The sequence below is a fragment of the Procambarus clarkii genome, chromosome 58, assembly GCF_040958095.1.
Source record: "Procambarus clarkii isolate CNS0578487 chromosome 58, FALCON_Pclarkii_2.0, whole genome shotgun sequence".
Classification (NCBI taxonomy): domain Eukaryota; kingdom Metazoa; phylum Arthropoda; class Malacostraca; order Decapoda; family Cambaridae; genus Procambarus; species Procambarus clarkii.
This window is the reverse complement of record NC_091207.1, coordinates 20,605,370-20,630,222: the sequence shown is the minus strand read 5'-3', so window position 1 is coordinate 20,630,222 and position 24,853 is coordinate 20,605,370. Positions and strand designations below refer to the sequence as shown.

At 45.0% G+C, this 24,853-nt stretch overlaps 1 protein-coding gene across 1 annotated transcript; it reads left to right on the top strand.

The window, feature by feature from the left end:
* Positions 1-1,494: 1,494 nt before the first annotated feature.
* LOC138353584 (trophinin-like) lies at positions 1,495-8,629 on the top strand. The gene is made up of 2 exons (XM_069306776.1): positions 1,495-1,774; positions 8,028-8,629. Exons 1-2 carry the CDS (start codon positions 1,495-1,497, stop codon positions 8,627-8,629), a joined length of 882 nt encoding a protein of 293 aa, XP_069162877.1.
* The last annotated feature ends 16,224 nt before the right edge of the window (positions 8,630-24,853 follow it).

The window sequence follows — 24,853 nt, the reverse complement described above, 5'->3', positions numbered from 1 at the left end:
GGTCTTACTGTGGGTCGCGACACAAAATGCAAGTCTTACTGTGGGTCCCGACACAAAATACAGGTCTTACTGTGGGTCGCGACACAAAATGCAGGTCTTACTGTGGGTCGCGACACAAAATGCAAGTCTTACTGTGGGTCGCGACACAAAATACAGGTCTTACTGTGGGTCCCGACACAAAATACAGGTCTTACTGTGGGTCCCGACACAAAATACAGGTCTTACTGTGGGTCCCGACACAAAATACAGGTCTTACTGTGGGTCCCGACACAAAATGCAGGTCTTACTGTGGGTCGCGACACTAAATGCAGGTCTTACTGTGGGTCGCGACACAAAATGCAGGTCTTACTGTGGGTCGCGACACAAAATGCAGGTCTTACTGTGGGTCGCGACACAAAATGCAGGTCTTACTGTGGGTTGCGACACAAAATGCAGGTCTTACTGTGGGTCGCGACACAAAATGCAGGTCTTACTGTGGGTCGCGACACAAAATACAGGTCTTACTGTGGGTCGCGACACTAAATGCAGGTCTTACTGTGGGTCGCGACACTAAATGCAGGTCTTACTGTGGGTCCCGACACAAAATGCAGGTCTTACTGTGGGTCGCGACACTAAATGCAGGTCTTACTGTGGGTCCCGACACAAAATACAGGTCTTACTGTGGGTCCCGACACAAAATACAGGTCTTACTGTGGGTCGCGACACAAAATACAGGTCTTACTGTGGGTCGAGACACTAAATGCAGGTCTTACTGTGGGTCGCGACACTAAATGCAGGTCTTACTGTGGGTCCCGACACAAAATACAGGTCTTACTGTGGGTCGCGACACAAAATACAGGTCTTACTGTGGGTCGCGACACAAAATACAGGTCTTACTGTGGGTCGCGACACAAAATACAGGTCTTACTGTGGGTCGCGACACAAAATACAGGTCTTACTGTGGGTCGCGACACAAAATACAGGTCTTACTGTGGGTCGCGACACAAAATACAGGTCTTACTGTGGGTCGCGACACAAAATACAGGTCTTACTGTGGGTCGCGACACATTTAATGAACGCTGCTATAGGTAATAACTCTCCTATATATTCGTACTAACCGTGTGAACTGTTATTATAAGCATCCTTATCCCTTCGTTATTTACACCGTAACGAAAAACTACAATCTTAAATTAAAGTACGATTTACGATATCACGATTTGCATACGTTAAAAACAAAACAAAAATTGTACAAGTAAATAAAACTACCAAATTAGAAATTTCTTTGCAACTTGTTTGCATAAATACGAAGACCTTGAAGATGACGCAAGCGTCACCGGGACTCCCTTACGCTATATAGAGTTGAAACATCACCACAACCAATCTACGGGCTCACCATAGTCCGTGCTACTGGAACTTATTGTTCTGAGTAGCGAATCTTAAACAACAACAACCAACTCAGAACACAATTCTCGTTACTTGATACATCAAACTATGATTGGTGTTCCTCAATACACGATGTCTGTGAGTAAACAAGCTCCAAAATATACAACGAGTGAGGAGTGGTTGAACCCACATGACTATTGTACGAGACCTCAATGCCTCCAAGATCAAGGAAGGCGGCCCCCTATTGCCTCCAAGACCAAGATAGGTGGCTGTGGTGCCTCCAAGACCAAGGTAGGTGGCTGTAGTGCCTCCAAGACCAAGGTAGGTGGCCGTAGTGCCTCCAAGACCAAGGTAGGTGGCTGTAGTACCTCCAAGACCAAGGTAGGTGGCAGTAGTGCCTCCAAACACCAAGGTAGGTGGCAGTAGTGCCTCCAAGACCAAAATAGGTGGCTGTAGTGCCTCCAAGACCAAGGTAGGTGGCTGTAGTACCTCCAAGACCAAGGTAGGTGGCTGTAGTACCTCCAAGACCAAGGTAGGTGGCAGTAGTGCCTCCAAACACCAAGGTAGGTGGCTATAGTGCCTCCAAGAACAAAGTGGATGGCTTGGTGACTCCCCTTTAACCAGTGAACGAGACCTTGATCAATTTTGATAAATTATTTGATAAATAAAAATAAGTTCTCATATTAACGCTGCTCTGTAATTGTAGAAAAACAAATATACTAGAAAAACAGAAGGAAATCGGAACGTACCTTTAATTGGCAGATTTCTGTCACAGGATGAGCTGTTATCATCACTTACCTGTAATGATAATACAGATTTTAACAAGTTTTAGCCAGATGCCTGTGTGTATATTTAGCCAGATGCCTGTGTGTATATTTAGCCAGATGGCTGTGTGTATATTTAGCCAGATGCCTGTGTGTATATTTAGCCAGATGCCTGTGTGTATGTTTAGCCAGATGCCTGTGTGTATATTTAGCCGGATGGTTGTGTGTATATTTCAGTCATCATACACTACAAATATTATCACAATCTCTATACACCTGTTGCTTTCTTAGATTTTAATCAATATATAAGTAACGCATATTAAGTTAGCACTTGAGGCTCGAGGTGTTGCTTACCTTGAAGGACGAGGTCACTGTGGTCCTCGAAGGACGAGGGCACTGTGGTCCTCGAAGGACGAGGGCACTGTGGTCCTTGAAGGGCGAGGGCACTGTGGTCCTTGAAGGACGAGGTCACTGTGGTCCTTGAAGGACGAGGTCACTGTGGTCCTTGAAGGAAGGGCACTGTGGTCCTTGAAGGACGAGGTCACTGTGGTCCTTGAAGGACGAGGGCACTGTGGTCCTTGAAGGACGAGGTCACTGTGGTCCTTGAAGGACGAGGGCACTGTGGTCCTTGAAGGACGAGGTCACTGTGGTCCTTGAAGGACGAGGTCACTGTGGTCCTTGAAGGACGAGGGCACTGTGGTCCTTGAAGGACGAGGTCACTGTGGTCCTTGAAGGACGAGGTCACTGTGGTCCTTGAAGGACGAGGGCACTGTGGTCCTTGAAGGACGAGGGCACTGTGGTCCTTGAAGGACGAGGGCACTGTGGTCCTTGAAGGACGAGGGCACTGTGGTCCTTGAAGGACGAGGGCACTGTGGACCTTGGCCAGGCGAGGTCAGGCTGGAGGAGGATGTAACAGCCAGTCTTCACTTGGATTACCTTCAAAAAGTCTGATTTTCCCGAGTCAGTCTTTATATAGTCACGTCTGAAGTAGTTGGAGGACTTCTTGTCTTATAGTTTCTTGCCTGTTCTTACTGATAACCACAAAGCACTGTTTGGACCATGGAAGACCACCGGCGAACAGTAATAGTAAGAGTGATCAACACTGCTGATTTAGACACTCGGGATAACAGGGCGTTTACCGTTACAACGACCAGTTCAAATATCATGACGGTATATGACATGACAGTGTCAGACAAGGGTCATGACGGTATATGACATGACAGTGTCAGACAAGGGTCATGACGGTATATGACACTGACCAATCACACGCATTTTTCTGTTTTCTTATTCGGTAGTTGGAGAATATTTTCACTCTCACTCTAGTCGTGTCGGTCTGACAACGTCACCACATCTTAATGACCTCACCCGTCCTCGACTGAAGTCCATTACATCCAGCGATCGACCCCACAGACGCATTCGTAAATTTTTCACATGCTGTTCATTTAAAACGGGAATTTTCTCAAAAGTTAAATTTATATTATAATATACAGGCATATTGTGCATATATAGGCATAGGTTAGGTTAGGTGTTTAGGTTCTGTTGGCGATTACTTGTATTTGTAGTACGTGGGTGAAGCATTTACAGCGTTGTGGTTCGAACAAAAGTCGTCAGTGAAGCACTTGTTCCGGAAGTGTTCGGACGTCATCAGTGAAGCACTTGTTCCGGAAGTGTTCGGACCTAATCAGTTGTGCAGCCCGTCCTCCAAACAAAGATCCAAAAGTGATTCCATGCACCCGCCAAACCCCCTGTTTATGAATGAAAACGATTTACACACGACTCACAACTGCTGACGTTCGAACATATCCGGAACAAGTGCTTCACTGACGAATTTTGTTCGAATCACAACGCTATAAATGCTTCACCCACGTACTACAAATACAAATAATCGCCAACAGAACCTAAACACCTAACCTATCCTATCCTATGCCTATATATACACAATATGCTAATATATTATAATATTAATTTATTCTTGAGAAAATTCCCGTTTTGAATGAACAGCATGTAAAAAATTTATGAATGCGTCTGTGGGGTCGACCACTGAATGTAATGGACTTGAATCGAGGACGGGTTGAGTTGTGAGTCGTGTGTAAACCGTTTTTCATTCATTAACAGCGGGTTTGGTGGGTGCATGGAATGGACTTTGGTCTTGCTTTGGTATGAGGATGGGCTAACTCACAATTGATGACGTTCAAAAATTTCTCGAACAATGCTTCGCTGACCACATCTGTTCGAATCATAATGCTGTAAATGTTTCACCCACCTACTTCAAATACAATTAATCGCCAACAGAACCTAAACACTTAACATACTTAGTAGGCATCCTTCAGTCTCGGGAGACTATGGAGTTGCGCTCTGGTTGTCAATCCTGGAGCAGCGTCTGGTGTGACTGATGAGGCCAATCCGAGAGTGGCAGTCCATCCCACACCGAGCACAAACAGTCTCATTCTGGTCTGTCTTCTGGCTACCGGCTTTCCTTCAGTCTCTTTACCTCCGAGTTCTTGGCAAGTGACTCCTCGAACTTGGAGAGGCCTCTCTGAACCAGCCCGTCCTCCAAACAAAGACCCAAAAGGGATTCCATGCACCCCGCCAAACGCCCTGTTTATGAATGAAAAGCGGTTTACACACAACCCGTCCTCGACTCAAGTCCATTACATTCAGCGGTCAACCCCACAGACGCATTCATAAATTTTAACATACCGTTCATTCAAAACGGGAATTTTCTCAAGTATAAATTAATATTATAATATATTAGCATATTGTGTATATATAGGTTAGGTTGATAGGTTAGGTTAGGTGTTTAGGTTCTGTTGGCGATTATTTGTATTTGTAGTACGTGGGTGAAGCATTTATAGCGTTGTGATTCGAACAAAATTCGTCAGAGAAGCACTTGTTCCGGATATGTTCGAATGTCAGCAGTTGTGAGTCGTGAGTAAACCGCTTTTCATTCATAAACAGGGGGTTTGGCGGGTGCATGGAATCACTTTTGGAACTTTGTTTGGAGGACGGGCTGTTACACACGACTCAAAACTGATGACGTCCGAACACTTCCGGAAGAAGTGCTTCACTGATGACGTCCGAACACTTCCAGAACAAGTGCTTCACTGACGACTTTTGCTCGAACCACAACGCAGTAAGCAGCCCGTCCTCCAAACAAAGATCCAAAAGTGATTCCATGCACCCGCCAAACCCCCTGTTTATGAATGAAAAGCGGTTTACACACGACTCACAACTGCTGACGTTCGAACATATCCGGAACAAGTGCTTCACTGACGAATTTTGTTCGAACCACAACGCTGTAAATGCTTCACCCACGTACTACAAATACAAATAATCGTCAACAGAACCTAAACACCTAACCTAACCTATGCCTATATATACACAATATGCTAATATATAATAATATAAATTTATATTTGAGAAAATTCCCGTTTTGAATGAACAGCATGTGAAAAATTTAGGAATGCGTCTGTGGGGTCGATCGCTGGATGTAATGGATTTCAGTCGAGGACGGGTGAGGTCATTAAGACGTGGTGACGTTGTCAGACCGACACGACTAGAGTGAGAGTGAAAATATTCTCCAACTACCGAATAAGAAAACAGAAAAATGCGTGTGATTGGTCAGTCTCCATATACCGTCATGACCCTTGTCTGACACTGTCATGTCATATACCGTCATGACCCTTGTCTGACACTGTCATGTCATATACCGTCATGACCCTTGTCTGACACTGTCATGTCATATACCGTCATGACCCTTGTCTGACACTGTCATGTCATATACCGTCATGACCCTTGTCTGACACTGTCATGTCATATACCGTCATGATATATGAACTGGTCGTTGTAACGGTAAACGCCCTGTTATCCCGAGTGTCTAAATCAGCAGTGTTGATCACTCTTACTATTACTGTTCGCCGGTGGTCTTCCATGGTCCAAACAGTGCTTTGTGGTTATCAGTAAGAACAGGCAAGAAACTATAAGACAAGAAGTCCTCCAACTACTTCAGACGTGACTATATAAAGACTGACTCGGGAATATCAGACTTTTTGTAGGTAATCCAAGTGAAGACTGGCTGTTACATCCTCCTCCAGCCTGACCTCGCCTGGCCAAGGTCCACAGTGCCCTCGTCCTTCAAGGACCACAGTGCCCTCGTCCTTCAAGGACCACAGTGCCCTCGTCCTTCAAGGACCACAGTGACCTCGTCCTTCAAGGACCACAGTGCCCTCGTCCTTCAAGGACCACAGTGACCTCGTCCTTCGAGGACCACAGTGACCTCGTCCTTCGAGGACCACAGTGACCTCGTCCTTCGAGGACCACAGTGACCTCGTTCTTCGAGGACAACAGTGACCTCGTTCTTCAAGGACCACAGTGACCTCGTCCTTCGAGGACCACAGTGACCTCGTCCTTCAAGGACCACAGTGACCTCGTCCTTCAAGGACCACAGTGACCTCGTCCTTCAAGGACCACAGTGACCTCGTCCTTCAAGGACCACAGTGACCTCGTCCTTCGAGGACCACAGTGACCTCGTCCTTCAAGGTAAGCAACACCTCGAGCCTCAAGAGCTAACTTAATATGCGTTACTTATATATTGATTAAAATCTAAGAAAACAACAGGTATATAGAGATTGTGATAATATTTGTAGTGTATGATGACTGAAATATACACACTCCCATCCGGCTAAATATACACACAGGCATCTGGCTAAATATACACACAGGCATCAGGCTAAATATACACACAGGCATCTGGCTAAATATACACACAGCCATCTGGCTAAATATACACACAGGCATCTGGCTAAATATACACACAGGCATCTGGCTAAATATACACACAGGCATCAGGCTAAATACACACACAGGCATCTGGCTAAATATACACACAGGCATCAGGCTAAATATACACACAGGCATCAGGCTAAATATACACACAGGCATCAGGCTAAATATACACACAGGCATCAGGCTAAATATACACACAGGCATCAGGCTAAATATACACACAGGCATCAGGCTAAATATACACACAGGCATCTGGCTAAATATACACACAGGCATCAGGCTAAATATACACACAGGCATCAGGCTAAATATACACACAGGCATCAGGCTAAATATACACACAGGCATCAGGCTAAATATACACACAGCCATCTGGCTAAATACACACACAGGCATCTGGCTAAATATACACACAGGCATCTGGCTAAATATACACACAGCCATCTGGCTAAATATACACACAGGCATCTGGCTAAATATACACACAGGCATCTGGCTAAAACTTGTTAAAATCTGTATTATCATTACAGGTAAGTGATGATAACAGCTCATCCTGTGACAGAAATCTGCCAATTAAAGGTACGTTCCGATTTCCTTCTGTTTTTCTAGCATATTTGTTTTTCTACAATTACAGAGCAGCGTTAATATGAGAACTTATTTTTATTTATCAAATAATTTATCAAAATTGATCAGTCTCGTTCACTGGTTAAAGGGGAGTCCCCAAGCCACCCACTTTGGTCTTGGAGGCACTACAGCCACCTACATTTGTCTTGGAGGCACTATAGCCACGTACCTTGGTCTTGGAGGCACTATAGCCACGTACCTTGGTCTTGGAGGCACCACAGCCACCTATATTGGTCTTGGAGTCACTACTGTTACCTACCATGGTCGTGGAGGCACTACTGCCACCTACCTTGGTCTTGGAGGCACTACAGCCACCTACCTTGGTCTTGGAGGCACTACAGCCACCTACCTTGGTGTTTGGAGGCACTACGGCCACCTACCTTGGTCTTGGAGGCACTACAGCCACCTACCCTGGTCTTGGAGGCACTACAGCCACCTACCTTGGTCTTGGAGGCACTACAGCCACCTACCTTGGTCTTGGAGGCACTACAGCCACCTACCTTGGTCTTGGAGGCACTACAGCCACCTACCTTGGTCTTGGAGGCACTACAGCCACCTGCCTTGGTCTTGAAGGCACTACAGCCACCTACCTTGGTCTTGGAGGCACTACAGCCACCTACCTTGGTCTTGGAGGCACTACAGCCACCTACCTTGGTCTTGGAGGCACTACAGCCACCTACCTTGGTCTTGGAGGCACTACAGCCACCTACCTTGGTCTTGGAGGCACTAATGCCACCTATATTGGTCTTGGAGGCACTACGGCCACCTATCTTGGTCTTGAAGGCACTACAGCCACCTACCTTGGTCTTGGAGGCACTACAGCCACCTACCTTGGTCTTGGAGGCACTAATGCCACCTATATTGGTCTTGGAGGCAATACAGCCACTTACCTTGGTCTTGAAGGCACTACAACCACCTACCTTGGTCTTGGAGGCACTAATGCCACCTATATTGGTCTTGGAGGCACTACAGCCACCTACCTTGGTCTTGAAGGCACAACAGCCACCTACCTTGGTCTTGGAGGCACTACGGCCACCTATCTTGGTCTTGGAGGCACTACTACTGAGATCATTTCTATATCTTGCTTGCCATAGCCTTAACATCTTCTGAAACCCTTCAGTATATTCAATATGTTGAAATATATTACCGCTTCCCCCCCCCCCCCTCTTTTAGTTTTAAGTTTAAATCGTCCAGAATACTGAAGATATTAGTTAAGTAATTAGTCTCTGTTTAAGTAACTTGTCTCGTGACAGCCAAGGAGCGTCTGTGAGATACATTAAGTAGCTACATGGGGTTCCAGTCTCTGAGCAGAATATTTCAAATATTCTTCAATTTAAGGAGCTTTCCATGATCAAATTTACAATCTTAACTGTATTTGTCAGTACTTCCTGAAGCAAATAATAGCTGGTTTTCACTGATTTACGAAGGTTTATTTAATATAAAATAGGGGAACTAACGTGGTACCTATGTACTAGTGGCTTTACAAGATTGTAATTACTATGCTGTGTCCTCAATCCCAATGTACCTTCTTGTATATATATAAATAAATAGATAAATAAATACTCAAGGCGAGAGTGTACCGTAGATTGTTGTCCTGTTCTGTTTTGTCAACAAGAACGACAATTCTGTCATAATATAACATAATAGAAACTGCCAAACCAATTATATTATCCATAAACATTTCCCATTTTCATTAACAACTTGTGTATAAGGCACTCAAAATAACAACTAATTGATTTTAATTGCTAAAACCTACCAATTTATGGGAAAAATCGCAACCCGTCCTCGACTCGAGTCCATTACATCCAGCGGTCGACCCCCACAGACGCATTCATAAACTTTAACATGCTGTTCATTCAAAGCAGGAATTTTCTAAAATATAAATTAATATTATAAAATATTAGCATATTGTTCGTAAATAGGCATAGGTTAGGTTAGGTTAGGTGTTTAGGTTCTGTTGGCGATTATTTGTATTTGTAATACGTCAACCCGTCCTCGACTCAAGTCCATTACATCCAGCGGTCGACCCCACAGACGCATTCATAAATTTTAATATGCTGTTCATTCAAAGCAGGAATTTTCTCAAGTATAAATTAATATTATAATATATTAACATATTGTGTATATATAGGCATAGGTTAGGTTAGGTTAGGTGTTTAGGTTCTATTGGCGATTATTTGTATTTGTAGTACGTGGGTGAAGCATTTATAGCGTTGTGGTTCGAACAAAATTCGTCAGTGAAGCACTTGTTCCGGAAGTGTTCTAAATTCATCAGTTGTGAATCGTGTGTAAACCGTTTTTCATTCATAAACAGGGAGATTGGCAGGTGCACGGATTCACTTTTGGGTGTTTGTTTGGAGGACAGGCTGAAAAATTGATGAAAAACTTGCGACGATTTGCGAGCAGCTGTGGAACTCAAGAGGTGTTGACGTTCTGTAATCTGTAGTTCGCGCGTTGGTCACCAGGCGCCGCCACCAGTCGCTTGGCAACGCGCTTACCATAATAATAATAATAATAATAATAATAATAATAAATAAATGTTTATTTAGGTAAGGTACATACATACAAGAGATTTTACAAAGTTTGTTGGATTAATAGATAGAGCTAGTACATACAATGCCTAAAGCCACTATTGCGCAAAGCGTTTCGGGCAAACCATCATTTTTTTTATTTGCAATGATTAGTGAGGGCAAATGAGTGTCTCTTTCACTTGCTTATTTTTTGTGGATTTTTTTTTTTTTTGTTTGTGGCGACCAATTTTATTTATTTTCCGACTTGGCAGGGGTCCACAGTTTAAACAACCCTGCACTAGACTCCGCCCGTCCTCAAAACAATGACCCAAAAGTGATTCCATGCACACGCCAAACCCACTGTTTACGAATGAAAAACGGTTTACACACGATTCACAACTGCTGATGTTCCGAACACTTCCTGAACAAGTGCTTCACTGACGAATTTTATTCAACCCACAACGCGCTAAATGTTCAGCCCGTCCTCCAAACAAAGATCCAAAAGTGATTCCATGTATCCGCCAAACCCCCTGTTTATGAATGAAAAACGGTTTACACACAACTCACAACTGATTTCGTTCGAACACTTCCGGAACAAGTGCTTCACTGACGAGTTTTGTTCGAACCACTTTGCTATAAATGTTTCACCCACGTACTACAAATGCAAATAATCGCCAACAGAACCTAAACACCTAACCTAACCTATGCCTATATATGCACAATATGCTAATATATTATAATATTAATTTATATTTGAGAAAATTCCCGTTTTGATTGAACAGCATGTTAAAATTTATGAATGCGTCTGTGGGGTTGACTGGTGGATGTAATGAACTTGAGTCAAGGAATGATTGCTAGACTGTGCTTGCAAGCAGTCAAGCTGGCCCAGGTCTCTCCATCTACCAGCCAACCTGTTTCAATAAATTTTGAACTTTCTTTTCTAATCGGTATTTCATCCGGTTAGTTCTAAATCTAAACTTCACCAATTTACATCCACTATTTCGTGTTCTATGATTCGGCCACCAGAGGTCGTCGGGCGAGGGTGTGTTTTGTGTGCGCTCTCAGTGTTGACCCGGCTGTTGGTGTGTCCGGACCGGGGTCGTGGCCCTCCGGCTGTTTGTTTTAGGTCATGGGAACCTCCCCTTTTCCCTATCCGCCGTTCGGAGACGGTTGGCCTGGAGTTCTCTGGCAGGGCGTCGTTCCTTGCCGTGGAAGTAGTTATGTTGGATATGTTCCATGTTCAGGTGTCGGATGTGTTTGGTGTGCAGCTCCTCGCGAACTACCGGGCATTGGTTAAGTTCCATTCACCGGCTGTTTATAAAGACTTCAAGCCCCGTTATGATGGGCGTTCGTTTACCTTCCCTGATGAAGGTGGTACCCTCTCTGTCTCCGACCGCTGCTGCTCACTCACATGTAGCGCTGCATGGGGTCCCTTGTGAATTCTCGGTAGACCTGCTTTGGCCATATTTTGGAAACTATGGAATCGTGATGTCACTCCGGTTGAATACCATCTCTTCCGGCAGGTGGAGGTGGGTTTCATGAGGTACCAGGACCCCTCGCCCTGCATCTCACGTCTCCTGTTCCGTCAACTGTCACGTTGATGGGCTATACTATGCGCGCCTTCTACTTAGGGCAGCCCAGGTCATGTTTTCGATGTGGACTTGAGGGGCACCAGGCGGCGGCTGTGCCAGTGAATTTGTTTTGGAAGGAGGATTTTCACCCTTCGGACCTGTCGCCTTGTGATGGTGTGGTGGGGGGGGGGCTTACCTACCGTCTGCTGCACCAGTGATGTTACCGGGTTCCTCGGTTTGTGTGCCCGTGAGTGCGGTTGGTGGTGTGAGTGTACAGGTGATGGTTTGTGAGGACCCGCCCCCGCAGTTGGCTTTCACGCCTCGCCCGACTCCTTCACCTCTGCAGGCTCCCTCACCTCAGCTGGCTCCTTTGCCGCTGCAGGCACCTTCTGCATGCTCTGCGTCTCCACAAGTTCCCTCCCCTGTACTGGTCCCTTTGCTTTGGCCAGCTCTATTTGCCCTGTCTCCAGTTCCGGTGTCACCTGTGGGGGTGTGGCCTTGTGCCCCCTGTCATCGTGGCTGCTGTGCTTCAGGGTCGGGCTTCCACCGTCGTGGGGCGGCCGGTCGAAGGCTCACCTCGAGTGCCTCCTGCTGGTGGCGACAGTTCCGATGATCAGCGACTTGTGTCAAAACGTTCTCAGACGGCTAGGAGTGTGTCGCCCCCTCGTGATTGGCCCTGCAGAATGTGATGTTGAGAACTCTGAGGGCTCTTCCTCTGTGGAGTGCGAGGTTGGTGTGTAGGGGGCTGGTATGGTTCCAGCGGGTGGTGTGGGCCCTGGTGTAGACCCTGTTGTAAGGGTGGGGACCGGTGCGGAGACCTTGGTTCCTGTTTCGGAGGCCTTGCCCGCGTCCGTTTGTTCCGGTTCCCCCTGTCAAGGATGTTGGTGAGCGTCGTGGGTTCGTGTTGGTCCTGAAGAAGGATGCTTGCCCAGTGGGTTCCGTGCCCCCCTGCCCCTCCGTCGGCGGCAGTGGTGCCGCCTCTCCAGTTTCTGCCTTTGTTTTCTTTGTCCTCTGCTCGGGAGGCGACTGCCTCTGCCCGGGTTTCTGCCTGATATAGTGGTTCCGGAGTTCATGAGGCGCCCGCGGCGTCGTGGGGGATGTTCGCCCTACCGAACGGGAGTGGATGACTTGGAATGCTTATGTTAAGATGTATCCGCAGCTGGATTACCCTGAGAAATATGTGGATTATTATTATTAGTAAATTTGTTCCTGTTGCACCCGATTTCTGTGTGTCTCGGTGTTTTGTTTGTGTCTATGTGTAGCTGTGGAGTTGGTGGTTGCAAGTGTGTGTGGCTGTGGTTTGTTTTTCCGATTCCTGCTCGTTCCGGTGTTTGTTCTGGTGTATGTCCGTGTGTGGCTGTGGGATTTTCTTCTTTACTGAGTCATGTATTTTCTCCTTGTATTTCTTGTGGTTCATTTTATGCCAAAGTTCTGTTTTTCCGCCTCCCGGTTCCTGTGTGCTCCAGTTCTGTGTTTGTATCCATTGATTTTTATGTGGCCCTTCTGGCTTCTTTTGTTGTACGTGTTTCCTTATTCATTGTTATGTTATTTTTATGTGTCTTCGGTTGTAGTGGTGTGAGTGTTTGTTATTCCCTGTTTTGTGTCTACTTTTTTGTGTTTCTTTTGTTTCTTACTGTTTTAGGGTTTATGTACCTTGTTTGGTGTTCCTTGTGTGTGATTTGTTGCCCGAGTGTGGGTGTTGTTTTTGTTCGTCGTATGACGTGATTTCATATTGTCTTTATTGTGCTTCTTTTATAAATAAAAAAATAACATTTCATGTTCTATTTAGTGTTGGTATATTTAACGCATTATTAACGTCATCGGTAACTCTGTGCTTGAGCCCGGAGGCGTTTGGGCCAAGATTCATCAAACGAAACCTGTACATCTTGCCTTAATCAGTTTTGTTTTATGAGCTCTGAAGGGCTACGAGGGTGTTTATAGGCAATAATAACTTTGGGTTGTGAAGATCTAAAGTTCGTAAACTGTTTAATAAATGTAAACAAGAAAAAGAAAGCCATGATCTAGGAAAGATGAACAGATTTCGAAAGTCGTTGTGGACTTGTTTGATGAATCCTGGACTTGGTTACCACCGCCAATGGTACCAATATTGGTACACAATTAAGTAACGTTGGGCGAGTTAGCACATTGATAATTACTTTATCGTCGATGTTGGGCTTAACGAGCGATCTCGGAAAGTCTTCAGGTGTGACCTTGGATGTATGGACCTTGGATGGGCCTTAGAAGGTCGTCAGGCAGAGGCTTGACAATTGACCTGAAAGGTCAAATGGCCAGGGTGACCTCTTTAAGGGTAGCCTCATGGCCATACCAGCAGTTCATCGAGCAAAGAGAGCACTCAACTTATGCTCAACTATTTTCAACCTAATTACATCTCTCCGTCACTTTACATGGCATACTTGTCACTCACACTGGTCTGTAATTTAGTGCCTCCTGTCTGTCCTCTTTCTTGAATATTGGGACCACATATGCTTTTTTCTAGAATGCTGAGGATATTTCCTGTTTTGAGTGTTTTATTGAAAACATCAGTTAACTGGTGACAAAGCCCCTCTGCAGTTGGTTTAGCGTCCAGGTGATGTTAAGTCTGGCCTAATTGATATTGTTGCATCTAGTTTGGCTTTTCATCACGCAGTTCTGGTTTTTATAGTATATTGGTGCCATCGTAAACATCTCCTGAAATCTTTCGATGAGTTTCTCTTACACTTTCTTGTCGCTTTAATCTTATTACACGGTCTCTCTAACCGGTTTTTTTCTCCTTTAATGGCTATACAACAGCTTTGGTTGGTTCTTAGTTTTAGCTGTATTGTCATTTTCAAATTGTCTCTAGTCTTCTCTCTTGACTCTGATGACTCATTTCTGACACTCTTAACTGCATCTAAATTTTCCTCTGTGTCTTGTGCTCTCTGTGCCTTTTCCATGCATTTTTTTTTTAGTACTTTCCATTGCTTGTCTGCCTGCCTATTAACCTCGGAGTTTACTTTGCCTTCCTCGTCCACCTCCTCCTTCCTGAGTGGGATGTACAGCTCCGTAACATCTGTACATTTCTAGACAATAACTTCCAAGACGCTGATTGTTGGTCTTCCCTTCCAGTTCTCTCCTGCCACTGAACTTCACTCCAAAAATGCCTCAGCTTGCTGTGGTTCCCGCGCGTGTAGCCTCTCATCTTCCTCAGCGTGTTCCTTGGACTATTTACAGTTCCCTTAGATCAGTTGTGTGGTAAATCTGGATAATGCAGCGGTCGCTAGCCCTTACGGGCATCACATACTCTATCTTCCTCAACAACTTGCACGTTTTGGGTAGACACCAAGTGTAGTGTTGCTGGTGGGTCATCTCCCCTTACTCCTGTTGGTCCTGTAATGTTCTGTTTAAGCTTGTTTGCTCTGGCTAACAGTTTTGTTCTCCGTGTCTCTTCACCTCCGTGGGGGGTCCTTATTTGATAATATTAATTAATAATTCATTGTGTCGGGTGACAGGAAGCCAGAGTGTATTCATACACGGTTGGCGTTTATCGAGGTTGTAGCAGTAAGATGCACGACCTCTACCCCCTTTTCACTGTCTTTCTATAGTAATTAATATTCACATGGGAAAAGTCACTTCCTATAACACTTGTCAATTTTGTTTCTGTTATTGCAATAATGTGTGGCTGCTCGTCTGTCCTCCCTTTGCTGTAACTCGACCTCTTTATTTGTGATTCCATCTGCATTTGTGTACTTGACTTTAATACTTCCCATCTCTACTGGTCTGTCTTGGTTTTTCCCGAGGTGTGATGGTTCCAGTTGTTCCATGGATAATTCTGGTGGGTGGGGGGGGGGAGGGGCATTTATTGGTCTAGTCTCTAGACTAGACTGGTCCCACACTTTCCATGTTTCGGTCTGTATATATTTCACCAGAGCAATATTCAAAATGGCCGCTTTCATTGGTCGATTCCTCCCTATTACATGGCAAGCTTACAATAATGCTCAATTTCCCCGGTTGCCTCACTAGCCTATTTTCTCCTGTAATCTCGCTCTTGTGCTCTTCTTTTCTCCCTTGCCACGTGTCTCCCTCTGGCTCTGGCATGGTAGAGATTATTTCTGTGTTCTCCCTCTCCATCTGCTGGCTTATTACAGCATTTAGTACTGCTGCTGCTGCAGTGATCTGCTTCCCCTCTGCTCTTTGTTACTTCAGACAATGTTTCGTCTGGTCTTGTTCCCCATTTATCAGTCTGTCTCTGCTTTTTTATTATCTCATCCAATGTCCTTCTTTCCTCCTCTACTACCCTCTCGTCCTCTTTCTGAACACAGAGTTGCACTCTGACAGATGCAACACTCGTGATGTTACTCACATAATCATGTGTTCACCGTTGTCTGAACTCGAACCTACACCTGTTGCAGGTGTTAAGCAGGTCACTCTGGCTGATCATGGGACACACACACACACACACACACACACACACACACACACACACACACACACACACACACATACACACACACACACACACACGCAGAATGACAATAACATAACAACACTGTGTGTTGTACTTTTCTTTAGCAAACAGAGAGATAGACGGTTGGAACAAGCTAAGTGAGACGGTGGCGAGGCCAAAACCGTCAGTAGTTTCAGAGACAGAGATACGACAAAGAGTACTGGGATGACGGATCATCACGAGCGTAGCTCTCATCCTGTAACTACACTTAGTGACATCCTTGAAGTAATCACCTAAGTGGCACATGAGGTGTACAAGTCGATGCCTTCATAACGTGGTGCGGCAGGCGGGCAGCTGTTGTTGCTGACAAGTGGACTTTGTCACAGATGCAGCTGATGGCTGGTACACAGAGGGCAGTGGTGGCTACACCCTTGGTTCTTCCTCATAAGAACCTTAGCAGCGGACAATGGAGAATCTTGGCAGCGGAGAAGCTTCTTGGGTTACCTTGAGGTTACCTTGAGGTGCTTCCGGGGCTTAGCGTCCCCGCGGCCCGGTCGTCGACCAGGCCTCAAATATACACACAGTTTGCTAAACACTTTCCTTCCTCTTAAAACATACAGATGTCTTTGATACAACACGATCACAGCGGCAGACTTTCTCACAGTCTCTTGCTTCTGGAGGTACCTCGCGGTATCTCTACAGTCACTGCACTTAATTTGTCGAGAATAAAAGCACACGTGATTCTGGGCGTTCACTGAATATTTACAACGAATAAGGATGATGAAATTTACCCTGACGGCCAAAGAACTTTGACAGTGGATTATCCAATAAGTGGCTGCTAACAGAAAGAGCACCTGTCCACTATGTACAGGTTCTAGACAGGCAATGGTGGCTTGGTGCGTGTACCGTGCTCTAAACACCATTCACCCTTTGTTTCTAGATGTTAAGTATGTTTGTTCAAATCCCCTTGTACCTGGCTTGTTGAACCTCCCTTCTTGTACCTGGCTTGTTGAACCTGCCTTGTTGTACCTGGCTTGTTGTACGTGCCTTGTTGTACCTGGCTTGTTGAACCTGCCTTGTTGTACCTGGCTTGTTGAACCTGCCTTGTTGTACCTGGCTTGTTGAACCTGCCTTGTTGTACCTGGCTTGTTGAACCTGCCTTGTTGTACCTGGCTTGTTGAACCTGCCTTGTTGTACCTGGCTTGTTGTATAACCTGTAACAATTGAAAAACAATGGCCAGTAGGCGGGGCACCAGGAGCTAGACCTCACTTCCCTCAGTCGTCACTGACAGGTAAGTATCATCACTACCACCACCACGACTACCACCACCACCACCACCACCACCAGTACCACCACCACCACCACGACTACCACCACCACCACCACCCACCACCACCACCACCAGTACCACCACCACCACCACGACTGCCACCACCACCACCACCACGACTGCCACCACCACCACCACCACCACCACCACCACCAGTACCACCACCACCACCACGACTGCCACCACCACCACCAGTACCACCACCACCACCACCAGTACCACCACCACCACCACCACCACCACCACCACCACAGGTCCTTCCACAGCCCTTGTCCACTTGACGATTCTGGGAAATCCTTAATTGGAAAATGCTTTTTTGAGGTGTGAAGTTACGGTCTTCAGGAGTGAGTGGTGGCAGCCTTGGACCCCGGAGTGTTCGCCAGGCGTCAGAGCCAACACCCTGGCGCTGGTTCGCCAGGCGTCAGAGCCAACACCCTGGCGCTGGTTCGCCAGGCGTCAGAGCCAACACCCTGGCGCTGGTTCGCCAGGCGTCAGAGCCAACACCCTGGCGCTGGTTCGCCAGGCGTCAGAGCCAACACCCTGGCGTTGGTTCGCCAGGCGTCAGAGCCAACACCCTGGCGCTGGTTCGCCAGGCGTCACCACAGTGAGTGTTACCAAGTGTTAAAACAATTATCTTTAAGATCTGGACAGAGAGAAGCAACACACATTTTCATTCCTGTCAAAGGGCGCTGGTAAATCAAATATTAAATATGTACATTAAGAGGTAATATCCATTCATTTTCATTGACAGAATTATGTCAATGAAATTATATATATATATGTTGTTCACTTGGGCACTAGGAGACTCGAATCGCTGATGTGAGGCGGAAGCTCCTTCACTTAGCTATGAGGGGGTCATAATAGGAAAGAAAGGCGGTTCCAGTCTCCCAGTGCGTAAGTGATGAAATGAATGAAATGTTTATTTCCACGGTAGTGTGGTTGAGATATATATTATATATATTATATATATATATATATATATATATATATATATATATATATATATATATAATATATAATATATATGTGTGTGTGTATGTGTGTGTGTGTGTGTGTGTGTGTGTGTGTGTGTGTGGTAGAATGGGGGTGGTAGGAGAAGATAATATTAGTGTTGAGTGAGGAAACCACAAAGTCTTCTCTGTGTACTTTTTATTTTCTTCTCCGAGGCTATGGGTCCCAACATTGGCACCAGAGGTGGTACCCTCACAAACTTTTATATTATATTATATTATATTATATAATATTATATTATATAATATATATATATATATATATGCGAACAAGCCTGAATGGTCCCCAGGACAATATGCAACTGAAAACTCACACCCCAGAAGTGACTCGAACCCATACTCCCAGATGCCACGCAACTGGTATGTACAAGACGCCTTAATCCACTTGACCATCACGACCGGACAAAATGAGGTGATAGCCGAGGCTATTTGAACCACCCCACCGCCGGCACTCGGATAGTAATCTTGGGCATAGCATTTTACCAAATAGCCTCGGCTATCACCTCATTTTGTCCGGTCGTGATGGTCAAGTGGATTAAGGCGTCTTGTACATACCAGTTGCGTGGCATCTGGGAGTATGGGTTCGAGTCACTTCTGGGGTGTGAGTTTTCAGTTATATATATATATATATATATATATATATATATATAATATGACATTGTCAGACCACGAAGGAAAATTGAAACAGGAATTTCGTTAAGTACTTTCATATATTTCTTTCGTACTTTCGTAGTACTTTCGTACTCCTTCTGAAGATGTATTAATATACGAAAGTACTTGAGGAAATTCCTAATTCAATTTTCCTCCGTGGTCTGACACTGTCACTTTTTAATCACGTGTTTATTTTCGTGATATACACACACACATTATATATATATATATATATATATATATATATATATATATATATATATATATATATATATATATATATATATATATATATATATATATATATATATATATATATAATATAAAGCAGAAAGCAGACCCTAAACAGAAAGTGAGACCCGTAATTGGTTGGATCTCATATCCGCGACCAATTTCCTGGTCGAAAGATGTGCACGAACTTTAGTGACATTTAATTATGGAACTGAACGAGATCGGAACTTGTGAAAAAAAAACCGAAGTCGCTGGCAATATTTTTTTTTTTTAGTCCAGGAGAGGGGGGTCCCCCCTCTCTCCCCCCCCCCCCCCCCCCCGCAAAAAAATTTACAATTGGTTCCTCTTCGTTTCGAGCGGGAAGGGAAGAAGAGTTTGACAGGAGAGTTAGACACTCGACCGGCTGAGTGACAGCGCTTCGGATTCGCAGTCCAGAGGTTCCGGGTTCGATCCCCGGTGGAGGCGGAAACAAATGGGCAGAGTTTATTTCACCCTGATGCTATTGTTCACCTGGAAGTAGATAGATACCTGGGAGTTAGCCGTGGATACTCTCAGGGGACAGCAGGAGGCCTTGTTCGAGGCCAAGCCGCTAGGACATCATCGGAAGATATTCAAGGAAGCCTGGGGTCAGGATGAAACAAACATTGACGCATCTACTTGCGAACCTGGGGACCAGATTCACGAAGCTGTTACGCAAGTACTTACGAACGTGTACGTCTTTTGTCAATCTTTGACGGCTTTGGTTACATTTATCAAACAGTTTACAAGCATGAAAACTTTCCAATCAACTGTTGTTATTGTTATAAACAGCCTCCTGGTGCTTCGGAGCTCATTAACTGTTTAATATTTGTAAACAAAGCCGCCAAAGATTGAGAAAATATGTACAGCTTCGCAAAGTAGATGCGTAAATGCGACTTGAATCTTGACGCAGCTCATCGCATGAGTTCACGGGCTGAGGGTATGGATAACTCTCCATTCCCCAAGAGAAAACTCACGCCCCCCCCCCACCCGCCCCTAACTTTCGTCAACAACCATAACATTATAACGTGTAGGCAGCACAAACACCTCGGAGTTGGTATTAACATTGACATTGTAAACGATCTACACCGAAGGTTAAAAGAACTACTTAAAATCACTAAAAACCCCTACTGGTAAGAATATTGGTGTCAATATTAAATATGATAGATTATTCTATATGATGTTTGTTAGATCTCTAGTTGGTTATCATGCTTTGCACTTAATAAACTTCCCCGCTTCTGTGTTGGACAAACTTGAAGTACAGAATGAAGGCATGAGGATAATTCTTGGTGCCCCGAGATGCACAGGCATCATCAACATGAGGGAAGAACTGAAGCTTCCAACCATACTAGAGCGAACAAATCAACACGACCTTTTGCCTAAAAGTCATGAGAGACCCAAAATCTCCTGGATTGCGCAGAGACAAACTATTCAGTGCTATTAACACCCTATTGACTGATGCCAACATACCAATTCACTCCTTTTATGATAAATGGCTGAGTAAAAATGCTTACAATCTCATCAAATCACTATTTAAGCATCATACACACCCGTCACAAAGAAAGGTAATAAGAATCTTGCTCTTCTCAAAGCTGTCACACTCGAAACAATTGCCTCCTCCATCCAGAATTTAAGATCTCACGAGCACTGTGTCTACACCGACGGCTCAGTCCAATCCTCTACTGGAAGGACTGCAGCAGCATGTAGGTTTTATACATGGCTACATTTTATACATGGTTATATATATATATATATATATATATATATATATATATATATATATATATATATATATATATATATATATATATATATATATATATATATATAACATATTATAATATAAATATATATTGAAGACTCGCACATAAATATAACCCATCATAATGACACAGACATTGCAGCCAAATTAGCGTGTAACAAAGATGAAGTTGAATTACACCTAGGTATCCCAATCTCTGCTGTCAAGACTAGATCCAAGTGTTTGGAAATGAATGTGATCAGTAGTCTGTACTGGCAAACTCTGGGTGCATTACTGACTCCTAACGACCTGAAAGCACCAGTATAAAAAGCTGTGATTTGTTCAGATCTGAAACCTATGTTTATGGGCAGCACAAAACGTCCACCAGACTGTGCGACACAGTGGTTGCCAGGATCAGGTTGGGTTACCGTTACCTGTGGCAGGTGGCTGCAGGTGACGGACCTCCCAATCCTGAGCACTCCAGGTGCAAACTCTGTGAGCAAAAACTGCGGCATGATCTCCGACACTACATCACCGAATGTCCAGTTATCAGACCATTCAGAATCGTTGGCACGAGGTACCTGGAGCTTTGTAATTACTTTATTAACTCTCGAGTTCTTGAAGCTATCCTCATAATGCACCCAGAGTTTGCCAGTACAGACTACTGATCACGTGCCTCTTGTGTGACTAACCAATCTGTGTGACGGGATTTTAGCATCACGTAGCTAGTTTTTGGACACTCTGTACTCCCCTTAATATAATCTAGAGTAGCTTCACACATGCACATGTGCCTAAATGTGTTATTACAAAAAAATGGGTTTCCGCAAATTTGAGGGAAAAGCCTAACCCGCCATATGTCAGGCGTGGCGAAATTTTCCCGGCCAGAGAGCAGAGCGAGGGTCAAGACGCCTGCATGTGAGAACGAGACATGACTGTCAACACGTTGCATAAACCTGCTCATCATAGTGTGACCCCGGGGTCACGTGATAGGCGAGAGCTAGGAGATACGAGGCTGTGCTCATTGACCCGAATCGCGTCACTGCTGCCGTATACATACATATATATACGGCATACATACATGCATACATTACTGCATGTGGAGGCTCCCGCAAAATATTCTGGCTATTAATAAACATTCACTGGGTCCAAGCTGGTGACACTACGCACCTCCACAGTGCACACTTACCTCCAGCGCCGTCTACTTGACGTCACCGCTGTCAGTGGCTGCCAAAGGTGCACACTACACTCTTCATAATTCTATTTCTTTCCTTATTGTGCACCCCATACCCATCCCGTGGACGGTGGTGTAAAGGATTACAGAGGCACATAATCGGTTCAGGAACTGAACCCTCTAGTTCGTTTAGCTAAGCTAATAACAATCTTTTGACGCTCGTTACACAATTATTAATGTTACATATACATGTACATATATATACATATACATATATACACATACACATACATATTCAATCACCTACACAAATACACACATCAATAATCTTTTGTATCACAAGTGATTCAACAAGAGGTTCACAACAGTCACTATACAAGGCACTTTACATCTATGGTGAGTCACACAGTTACTAGTCTTGCTCCACACCCACCCAACTGGGCGGCAGCTTTACAGTCATGTGCTTCACACTTACCTAACTGGGCGGCAGCTTTACAGTCATGTGCTCCACACCCACCCAACAGGGCGGCAGCTTTACAGTCATGTGCTCCACACCCACCCAACAGGGCGGCAGCTTTACAGTCATGTGCTCCACACCCACCCAACAGGGCGGCAGCTTTACAGTCATGTGCTCCACACCCACCCAACTGGGCGGCAGCTTTACAGTCATGTGCTCCACACCCACCCAACAGGGCGGCAGCTTTACAGTCATGTGCTTCACACTTACCTAACTGGGCGGCAGCTTTACAGTCATGTGCTCCACACCCACCCAACAGGGCGGCAGCTTTACAGTCATGTGCTTCACACTTACCTAACTGGGCGGCAGCTTTACAGTCATGTGCTCCACACCCACCCAACTGGGTGGCAGCTTTACAGTCATGTGCTCCACACTTACCTAACTGGGCGGCAGCTTTACAGTCATGTGCTCCACACGCACCCAACTGGGCGGCAGCTTTACAGTCATGTGCTCCACACCCACCCAACAGGGCGGCAGCTTTACAGTCATGTGCTCCACACTTACCTAACTGGGCGGCAGCTTTACAGTCATGTGCTCCACACCCACCCAACTGGGCGGCAGCTTTACAGTCATGTGCTCCACACCCACCCAACAGGGCGGCAGCTTTACAGTCATGTGCATGCATTACCTACAGAAAGCAAATTTTGGATACCTCGCTAAGATTTCGGGCAGCACATCATTATGAATGAAGTACTTACACATTTCTTGGACTACATTGATGGTGTTATCTCTGAATTCCGCAATTTTTTAACATTCCATTATATAATGATGCAAAGTATGCGAATAGTTCTGCTGACAGAGTTTACATTTAGTCAAGTCTACATCAGCAGATGTTACAAACTGCCAGAGGTACTTGTAGCCGAGCCTAAGCCTAGCAGTGGTAACATCTAGAAGTCTGCTAACATTATTGGATGACCCATAGACGTGCGGCACTTCCTGCATAATGTTGTTGTTGTTGTTAAAGATTTGGTACCTAGAACAAAAAGTTCCAAGTAGCACGGGCTATGGTGAGCTCGTAGTGCCCTTATGTAGGGGGAATGATGATAGATGGAGGAACTGGTGTGAATTTCACTTTGCCTCAAGTCTCCGAAATTTAGTTGATGTTCTCATCATAACCGCCTCCCACACTCACATCCCCCCCCCCCCCCCCCCGGCCAGGCTCCGTTGCCAATCACTATGCAGGTTCATGGATATAATAATATCCACTGACCTTCCCTAATCATTAACACTCATGGTTATTGGGTCATAATAGCTTGGTCGACTCTTACCTTGACTGGAGTGTGCGGGTTGGTCGCCTGTTGATAAAATCTCTCTCAACCAGTGGTAATTACCCACTCTAATGGTTGTCTTCGTCCATACAACTGCGACCCCAGGTGGCGGACTTTAAATACTCAGGTGTCCTCCTCACTATATATAACTAGTCAAAATGTGGATCCAAATTGGGTACTCCCAGTAGCGCCCTTACTCCGCTTTCCCCAATACTTCTTGACTTGTACGGCACCCTGGAGTGCCCTACGGTACGGCGTCTCTTCCTCCTCTCCTCCTAGCTTGGCTATAATTCCTCGTCATATAACGAGCCGACTAGCACTAGTGGTGAGCCAAACTAACCAGGGGTCAATTCCAGAAACTCGAAAACGATGCTTCCTAACACCGCCTCCACCACCCTGAGTGACTTACCAGACCAATCATAGAGCTCTATCTCGATCCACGTCATGTTCCAACCTCTCCTGATTGGCTGCCAGTGACGTCATCCCTCTATTTCTTCCTCAGTAATTTCTCCTTCATTGTGATTTTTATTTTTTATTTTGAATATACTCCTGTACCACAATACCTCAAACATGTATGTTCTCCCTAATATAACATCTGCTTTGCCTTAAAACATAAACATATCTTTTGTGCTGGTCCAGATTTTACAATTATTCGTATTTGCAGTACGTGGATGAGGTTTTTAGAGAGTATGAGAAATGTACATATGTTGTGCGTAAAGTGTTTTTCTTAAAAAAAAAACAAAAAAAAAAAACAGGGGATTGACTGGTGGCTTAATGACCATTTGGCATTTGATGATGAGACAGGTTGAATTTTCTAGCCGACTGTGATGCTCTACTGAGCAAAACTAAGTTCTGATCCTATCCAGTTTAATGTAG

Bases quoted from the DNA above. Each gene is read 5' to 3' on its own strand.
- LOC138353584 (XM_069306776.1), top strand. From the start codon at position 1,495: ATGTCTGTGAGTAAACAAGCTCCAAAATATACAACGAGTGAGGAGTGG. The intron at 1,775-8,027 runs GTAGGTGGCAGT...GAGGCACTACAG, and splicing joins TAGTGCCTCCAAACACCAAG to CCACCTACCTTGGTCTTGGA.